General features: G+C 47.7%; 1 protein-coding gene across 3 annotated transcripts; it reads right to left on the bottom strand.

The window, feature by feature from the left end:
* Positions 1 to 289: 289 nt before the first annotated feature.
* Positions 290 to 6315, bottom strand: etv2 (ETS variant transcription factor 2). Of its 3 annotated transcripts, none has more exons than XM_031904812.1 (7): positions 6140 to 6315; positions 4093 to 4165; positions 3663 to 3848; positions 2505 to 2876; positions 2208 to 2345; positions 1760 to 1881; positions 290 to 1046 (listed from the first exon to the last, which is right to left on the bottom strand). In XM_031904812.1, the coding sequence occupies exons 1-7, from the start codon at positions 6290 to 6292 to the stop codon at positions 831 to 833; spliced, it is 1260 nt and encodes a 419-aa protein (XP_031760672.1). In that variant the 5' UTR covers positions 6293 to 6315; the 3' UTR covers positions 290 to 830.
* Positions 6316 to 8719: the final 2404 nt, after the last annotated feature.

The raw sequence follows: 8719 nt of genomic DNA, 5'->3' as shown, positions 1-8719 counted from the left end.
GGGGGCTTATAATATCCCTATATGTTACAATAGGGGGCACTTTATTCACTATATATTATAAGGAACTCCTTGGGGGCTTATAATATCCCTATATGTTACAATAGGGGGCACTTTATTCACTATGTACAGAAACACCTTTTTATTTCCCATCATCCTTCACATCTTACCATTTTTACCCCCTGTTTTAAAACATAAGGATATTAGAAATCACCTCGGAATTCCGTGAACTGTATAAAATACGGAGGTTCTGAGCTTTTTTTCCCCCTTTATCATAATAAAGACTTGGACATTTCTCAGTAAATAAAAATATTTATTAATAGGAAAATACAAATATAAGAATACATCTGTCTATTTACAAAACACAAAATCACCGGGTAGATTTGTACCTGAGAAAGAGCATCTTATAAAGACAAGGCGGGGGCTGTAACGGGCTCTTCGGCCAGTGTGCCCCACCCACTTCCTTAGGGCTGGACCAATGGGCGGGCACAGAACCTAGAAAAGGAAGCCAATCACTATGTTTCTACTCAGTGCTTTATCAGGCAGCCTCCAGTTGTTGCTGAATTCTAACCCCCTGTTCTCATTGATGCTGGAGAATATACAAGGGGCTCAATAGTGTCCAACTGCTGTAGAGTGGGCGGGGCCTATTGCGGTCAGTCTGCTTGTACCCCTGTCCCCAGTAGTCTAAGGCTATAGTTCAGCAGCAGATATTCCCATATAGTGCATAACTGATTTAAGACTCCATTTACCCCCCATATATTGTGCAGAGCCCTGGGCTCCATTTACAGAAGTCCATAATGGGGCATTAGCCCGGCTGCAGGTCCGTTGCACGGTTATTGGATCCTCGCTCTGTGGGTTTTGCTGGGCGGCTGTGATGCCTGTGTGGGTCGGGAAAGCAGGTCCTGCAAGTCGCACACGAATCTGTACACGTATCGCTGCCCTCCAGTCTTATGTATGATGTTCTTGTGGTAATAGTAGCGCAGCCCCCGGCTCAGCTTCTCGTAGTTCATCCGCGGCTTGTTCTTCCGTCTGCCCCATCGCCTGGCCACCTGCCCAAACCAAAGGGACACAAACTTAGGGGGCTGTTCCTGCTGAATTGCACTTAGTACAGGGGAATCCCTATGCTGCCATAGTTTTATGGTATCTCTCTGTACAGGCTATGAGCAAACTTAGGGGGCTGTTCCTGCTGAATTGTGCTTAGTACAGGGGAATCCCTATGTGCCATAGTTTTATGGTATCTCTCTGTACAGGCTATGAGCAAACTTAGGGGGCTGTTCCTGCTGAATTGTGCTTAGTACAGGGGAATCCCTATGTGCCATAGTTTTATGGTATCTCTCTGTACAGGCTATGGGCAAACTTAGGGGGCTGTTCCTGCTGAATTGTGCTTAGTACAGGGGAATCCCTATGTGCCATAGTTTTATGGTATCTCTCTGTACAGGCTATGAGCAAACTTAGGGGGCTGTTCCTGCTGAATTGTGCTTAGTACAGGGGAATCCCTATGTGCCATAGTTTTATGGTATCTCTCTGTACAGGCTATGGGCAAACTTAGGGGGCTGTTCCTGCTGAATTGTGCTTAGTACAGGGGAATCCCTATGTGCCATAGTTTTATGGTATCTCTCTGTACAGGCTATGGGCAAACTTAGGGGGCTGTTCCTGCTGAATTGTGCTTAGTACAGGGGAATCCCTTTGTGCCATAGTTTTATGGTATCTCTCTGTTTGTTTGCCCCTCGGTGGGGTTCAGAGAAATAAGGATTTTCCTTACCTCGTTGGGGTCAGATAGTTTAAACTCCCAGCCGTTCCCCGTCCAACTGATAAGCTTCTGACAGGAGGAATCTTGCAGTAATTCCAGGAGGAACTGCCAGAGTTGAATCGGGCCAGAACTTGCTGTTGGGCAGAAATGAAACAAACAACAGGATTAGTGAGGGTGAGATAATGGGACGAGACCTCATTGGGCGCCCCCTTATGTTTCATTAGAATTCCTTGCATTTATAGAGGTGGCAGGGAGCTGCCATACTGGTGGTCATTTATCAACAGTGGACAAAGTTGCCCATGGGCAGTAACCTATGGCAGCCAATCAAATTGTTGCATTCATTGTTCTACCTGCAGCTGGCTGAAAAAAGCAAATCACCAATTGGTTGCTATGGGTTACTGCCCGGGGCAAATTTGCCCCGTGTTGATAAATGGTGCAGAGAAACCCCTCCCTGACTCACCTGTTGGGGGTGGCTTCTTGTCCTTATTCCGGGCAGGGCTCTGACTGTAGGGGTGATGGTATCTTTCATTTTCTGTACCGGATCGGTGACGGCCCAGGCTGAGGGCTTCGTAGTGAGTAGAGTCATTTAGGGGAAAAGCTGCAAGAAAAAGGCAAAGTCAGACATAGGCTTCCACAGGCAGCAGTGCTGTAACCATAAAGCACCCTATGAGAGAGAGTAGAACTAGAATTACTGCCGTAAAGCAAAGCAAGGCTGCTGGAATTTGCCAGAAAAGGAAGGAAGGAGGGGATTACTGACCTGCAGGGGGAGCTCTGTTTGCGGCGGAACATTGGCTTCCTGGATTCACATTGGAGGAGGGGGGAACCGGGGTCTCAAAGGAGTTGCAGCCCATCCAGGCAGCTTCGTCCCAGCTGTGCCATTCCTGCGATGCCCACGAGAAACTCTGGTCGCCGACCGTGCCGGCACCCGCGCCCTGCGAGTAGCTTTCTTCCATTGCCTCAAAGGGAGAGGGGTGCTGGGTGTGGTACAGCAAGTCCCCAGTAGGGGGCGTCATGTCCTGCTGCCCTGGCTGGCTCTGCATTTGCTCTGTGAGCGCCGGGAGCAACGTCTGGAAAGAGGGCAGGTATTCACAGGGCAGGGAGTTCCCGGGAGTCGGCAGGCCGCTTGCACCTTGAGAGGGAAAAAATGGCAATTATTAAAAATCTTTCTGCTTTATTTCAGGTACCTCCCAACTGTTGTTGCTACGGAAAGTCTGTCAGGTTATATTCACTGCTGGCTCTGACTCCTGAGGCAATGTAGTAATAACAGAAGAGGAGAGCTGACTTCTGCTACATTGTGTCATGAGTCGGAACCAGAGGAACACAAAAGGGACACACAGACGCTGCTTTTAGTCGAACTGTTTTGATGCAATTGCTACAAAAAGTCTGTCAGGTTATATCCATTGCACTGCTGGCTCTGACTCCTGAAGCAATGTAGTAGAAGCTGATTAACAGACCAGAAGGAGAGCCAAATTCTGCTACATTGTGTCAGGAGTCGGAACCAGAGGAACAGAAAAGGGACCAGCAGACACTGCTTTTAGTCCAACTGTTTTGATGCAATGGCTATGGAAAGTCAGGTTATATTCGCTGCACTGCTGGCTCTGACTCCTGAAGCAATGTAGTAGAAGCTGATCAACAGACCAGGAGGAGAGCCAACTTCTGCTACATTGTGTCAGAAGTCGGAACCAGAGGAACAGAAAAGGGACACACATATATGCTGCTTTTAGTCCAACTGTTTAGATGCATTTGCTATGGAAAGTTAGTCAGGTTATATTCATTGCACGGCTGGCTCTGACTCCTGAAGCAATATAGTAGAAGCCAGCTGATTAACAGACCTGGAGAAGAGCTGACTTCCGCTACATTGTGTCAGGAGTCGGAACCAGAGGAACAGTAAAGGGACAGGCAGAGAGGCCCCTACCTGTGGCGTAGTGCTCCCAGTAATACAGAGATGGTTCTGGGAAGGGCTCGGAGGAGGGGGTGCTGCTGTTCGGACCCCCGGCGGGTCTCAGGCTCTCTGGGTTGGGGTACAGTCCCTTCCCTGCACTCAGCTGAAAGCCACTCAGGTCAGAGTCAGGGAGAAAGCCAGTGTCGTCATACAATAAATCTGCAAAAAAACAGCCTGGTTATCCTTAATGCACCCCCTCCTCCTGCCCGGGGTACCCCCTAATGCCCCTCATCTCCCTGGGATACTCTGTATCACTCTATAGCGCAAAGGAATGTAGGGTAACTTCCAACAGAATTGTAAGTTTACTTCCCCTTTAATATATCCTCTTATAACACTACAGGTTGCAGTCAGGTGACCCCCCCCCCCCCATATGGGGTACGGCAAGCAGGAGAGAGACAATTACCTTCTGATCTCCCCTCCAGGCTTGGGACCTCCTGCGGGGCAAGCTCTGGGCAGTAGTAGATGCTGGGATCCATCTGCAGGGGGGGGGGAGACAGGAAGATAAACATTGTCATCTGGCACTTTGCACATTCAGCACTCACTTCACTTATCATTCAGCCCCTCTACTGGCTTATCTGCCCCTCCGTCTGGGGCGGGGGGGGGGGGGGGGGTCAGGCACACAGCACTTTGCTTTGACATATACAAACTGCCCCCCCATAATAGTCTGTTGCCTACATGTGTTCTGCCACCTCCAGGGCAGATCAATCCCCCCCACCTGTGCAAATGAGAATCTCTATGGCAACACTGTAAAATGATTTTCCCCACTTAGATTGTAAGCTCTGCAGGCACTAACAGGGCTGGGAGTGAATAGATTGCTATAGGAATGGGTATATAGGTGCTGGGCAGTTAGAGAGGGGGGTAGTTATTTACTTGGGGGGCGGGGTCTGAATAGAGTATAAAGATATAGGGGATACTCCCTTGAATCTAAGTGGGGTATAAGGATCCTGGGCTTAGTTAATCAGGCCTGGCTGGGGTTTTAGGTTATCTGGGAAGGGTATAAGTATGGGGTGGTTAGTTAATGGGGTCTGGTTAGGCTTTTAGGGTATCTGGGAAGGGTATAAGTATGGGGTGGTTAGTTAATGGGGTCTGGTTAGGCTTTTAGAGTATCTGGGAAGGGTATAAGTATGGGGTGGGTAGTTAATGGGGTCTGGTTAGGCTTTTAGAGTATCTGGGAAGGGTATAAGTATGGGGTGGGTAGTTAATGGGGTCTGGTTAGGCTTTTAGGGTATCTGGGAAGGGTATAAGTATGGGGTGGGTAGTTAATGGGGTCTGGTTGGGGTTTTAGGGTATCTGGGAAGGGTATAAGTATGGGGTGGGTAGTTAATGGGGTCTGGTTAGGCTTTTAGGGTATCTGGGAAGGGTATAAGTATGGGGTGGGTAGTTAATGGGGTCTGGTTAGGCTTTTAGAGTATCTGGGAAGGGTATAAGTATGGGGTGGGTAGTTAATGGGGTCTGGTTAGGCTTTTAGGGTATCTGGGAAGGGTATAAGTATGGGGTGGGTAGTTAATGGGGTCTGGTTGGGGTTTTAGGGTATCTGGGAAGGGTATAAGTATGGGGTGGGTAGGTAATGGGGTCTGGTTAGGCTTTTAGGGTATCTGGGAAGGGTATAAGTATGGGGTGGGTAGTTAATGGGGTCTGGTTGGGGTTTTAGGGTATCTGGGAAGGGTATAAGTATGGGGTGGTTAGTTAATGGGGTCTGGTTAGGCTTTTAGGGTATCTGGGATGGGTATAAGTATGGGGTGGGTAGTTAATGGGATCTGGTTGGGGTTTTAGGGTATTTGGGAAGGGTGTAAGTATGGGGTGGGTAGTTAATGGGATCTGGTTGGGGTTTTAGGGTATCTGGGAAGGGTATAAGTATGGGGTGGGTAGTTAATGGGGTCTGGTTGGGGTTTATAGGTGCTAATTGTAGTTTTAGTGGGGTGTAAGGACAATGGGTGTAGCCAAGAGGAATGGGGAGTAGTGGGGTTTAGTCAGATTTAGTACTGGGCTTATAGGGGTAGGTAGGTATTGGGGGGTTAGCTGGGGGCAGTTATATTGAGGTTACTGGGTAGTAAAGGGGTTGAAATTAACTTTTAGCATGATGTAGACATTGAAAATCTGAGACAATTTGCAATTGGTCTTTCAGTTCTATGGTCTGTGGGTTTGCAGTTATTTAGCATTTTGTTCAGCAGCTCTCTAGTTGCTAGGGTCTTGTTTACACTAGCAACAAGGCAGTGATTTGAATGAGAGACAGCAATATGAATAGAAGAGGGACAAAATAAAAAAGATATAGGATAAAAAGTAACAATAAAAATAAAATTGTAGCATCAAAGGGAATATTATTTTTCGCTGCTGGGGTCAGTGACCCCCATTTGAAAAGCTGAAAAAGAAGGCAAATAAATCAAAAACTATAAATAATGAAGACAAATTGCAAAGTTGCTAGGAGTAGCCTTGGGGAATGGGTGACTTACCTCACTGAATGCTGGGGCACCAAATCTCAGATCTCTTCTCCCTTTAGGTGCCTGTGAATCCCTACACAGAACAATCTGATTGCTGCTCCATCCCAATCCCCTGCCCCTTATATACACACAGCTCCCGCCTGATTGGCTGCCGGCCTGTGACATCCTTAGGGACTCAGGGGAGTGAGTTTCCGTGACATCACACAGGGGGGGGTCAAATCAGAGCAGCCCACTGCAGCAGCCACCTGGGGGGGGCAAACGGCTTGAAATCCATCACTCAGGAGGGAGGAAGAAGGGATCAGGGACAAAAATAGCCCCCGACCCTCATTACCGGCTAAAAATATCACTTGTGAGATTCCATTTCTAAATATTTATGGTAAAACTGATAGTGGGGTTATTAGCCAGGTACCTGCCCCCCCCCCCCCCCCCCCCACCATAAATCCCTGTTCTGTTTGTATCACTGTGCCCCCCCAAGCCTAAACTCACATACAGTAGTGTGTATAGCTTTATATATATATATATAATATATATACAGTATATATACTCAGGGCTCTCAGTATCACTAATAGTGCAGATAGGGGGAACTGACAGTGCAGCCAGGAAACTATTCAATGTTTCGGAACCAGCATCAGCGATTGGGTTCCAAGGAGCATTGTCACTGTGTCCCCAGGTATCAGGCTGTCTGTCCCTTTCCCTTCCCTGCACTGCTGGTTCTGACTCCTGATACAACTCCCCAATATCCATTCATTCCTCATTCTCACTGGGTTTATAGTTATGTGTAACTGTCACTGTGTCTGTCCCTTTCCCTTCCCTGCACTGCTGGTTCTGACTCCTGATACAACTCCCCAATATCCATTCATCCCTCATTCTCACTGGGTTTATAGTTATGTGTAACTGTCACTGTCTGTCCCTTTCCCTTCCCTGCACTGCTGGTTCTGACTCCTGATACAACTCCCCAATATCCATTCATCCCTCATTCTCACTGGGTTTATAGTTATGTGTAACTGTCACTGTGTCTGTCCCTTTCCCTTCCCTGCACTGCTGGTTCTGACTCCTGATACAACTCCCCAATACCCATTCATTCCTCATTCTCACTGGGTTTATAGTTATGTGTAACTGTCACTGTGTCTGTCCCTTTCCCTTCCCTGCACTGCTGGTTCTGACTCCTGATACACCTCCCCAATACCCATTCATTCCTCATTCTCACTGGGTTTATAGTTATGTGTAACTGTCACTGTGTCTGTCCCTTTCCCTTCTCTGCACTGCTGGTTCTGACTCCTGATACAACTCCCCAATATCCATTCATCCCTCATTCTCACTGGGTTTATAGTTATGTGTAACTGTCACTGTGTCTGTCCCTTTTCCTTCCCTGCACTGCTGGTTCTGACTCCTGATACAACTCCCCAATATCCATTCATTCCTCATTCTCACTGGGTTTATAGTTATGTGTAACTGTCACTGTGTCTGTCCCTTTCCCTTCTCTGCACTGCTGGTTCTGACTCCTGATACAACTCCCCAATATCCATTCATTCCTCATTCTCACTGGGTTTATAGTTATGTGTAACTGTCACTGTGTCTGTCCCTTTCCCTTCTCTGCACTGCTGGTTCTGACTCCTGATACAACTCCCCAATATCCATTCATTCCTCATTCTCACTGGGTTTATAGTTATGTGTAACTGTCACTGTGTCTGTCCCTTTCCCTTCCCTGCACTGCTGGTTCTGACAGTAATTTTGGGTGGAGTTCCCCTTAGAGTGCAGAAGCTTGGAGGACAGATTGCAAGCAGTGCAGCCAAAGCCCAGTGGCCAATAAGCAGGCAGGTGGGGAGAACTTGGCCGGGGAATCTCTTCCCTGAGTAGCGGAATGAGATTAAAGGCAGTTAAATCTGTCCCTTATCAGCGAGTCTCCTGGGCTCAGACATGATGAAGATCCAATTAGCAGAGATAAGAAAGTGCTGATCCCATCCCTGGCCGGGCAGATAAGCTACTGGAGTCTATGGGGATCTCTCCGGGGTAGGAGGGAGGCAATTTAACTGCCCCAGATTGAATAAATCTCAATTCCTCCAGTCTGAGGCCCATACACCCCATTATGTATTTACACTGCAACTGCAGCAGGGCTACAAATTGAATTTATTGTGTTCTATGGTACCAGCCAAACAGAGCGCAGGGATGGGAGCCACTGTCCTATTATATGGTATATACTGTATATATATATATATATATATATATATATATATATATATATATATAGCCCAGTATATGCGTTGGACCTGCCAGTGTCACGCACCACTGAACCCCACAATCTGCTCCCCCCAATTAGCTGTGTAACGGAGCTGCCTGTTACCCCACCCTGGAAAGTTTGGGGATTTTGTCAGTGATTATATTAGAGGTAATTCGTGTACATAGTGATTATTTCTTGGCATCAAATAGCAATGCCAATATGGCTTCAGCCCCCGACACAGGGGCCCTGGGGGCCACACATCCCCAGGCAGCAAAGTCTCAATGCCCTGCTGTGATTGGCCCAATACCCGCCCAGCCTGAGCTAATACAAGGGCAATTGATTTGCTGTGTGGCCCCTAAGCAGTCTTAAAGGGG

Source organism: Xenopus tropicalis, chromosome 7, assembly GCF_000004195.4.
Source record: "Xenopus tropicalis strain Nigerian chromosome 7, UCB_Xtro_10.0, whole genome shotgun sequence".
NCBI lineage: Eukaryota > Metazoa > Chordata > Amphibia > Anura > Pipidae > Xenopus > Xenopus tropicalis.
The sequence above is the reverse complement of the archived record's forward strand: the minus strand, read 5'-3'. Positions and strand labels throughout refer to the sequence as shown.

What these genes read in the sequence shown, in the direction of transcription:
- etv2 (XM_031904812.1), bottom strand. Translation starts at nt 6,292, where the DNA reads ATGTCACAGGCCGGCAGCCAATCAGGCGGGAGCTGTGTGTATATAAGG. An exon ending in AAACAGAGCTCCCCCTGCAG is followed by an intron (nt 2,346 to 2,504) that starts GTCAGTAATCCC and finishes TTTTTCTTGCAG; the next exon opens with CTTTTCCCCTAAATGACTCT. An exon ending in CAAGAAGCCACCCCCAACAG is followed by an intron (nt 1,882 to 2,207) that starts GTGAGTCAGGGA and finishes TCTGCCCAACAG; the next exon opens with CAAGTTCTGGCCCGATTCAA.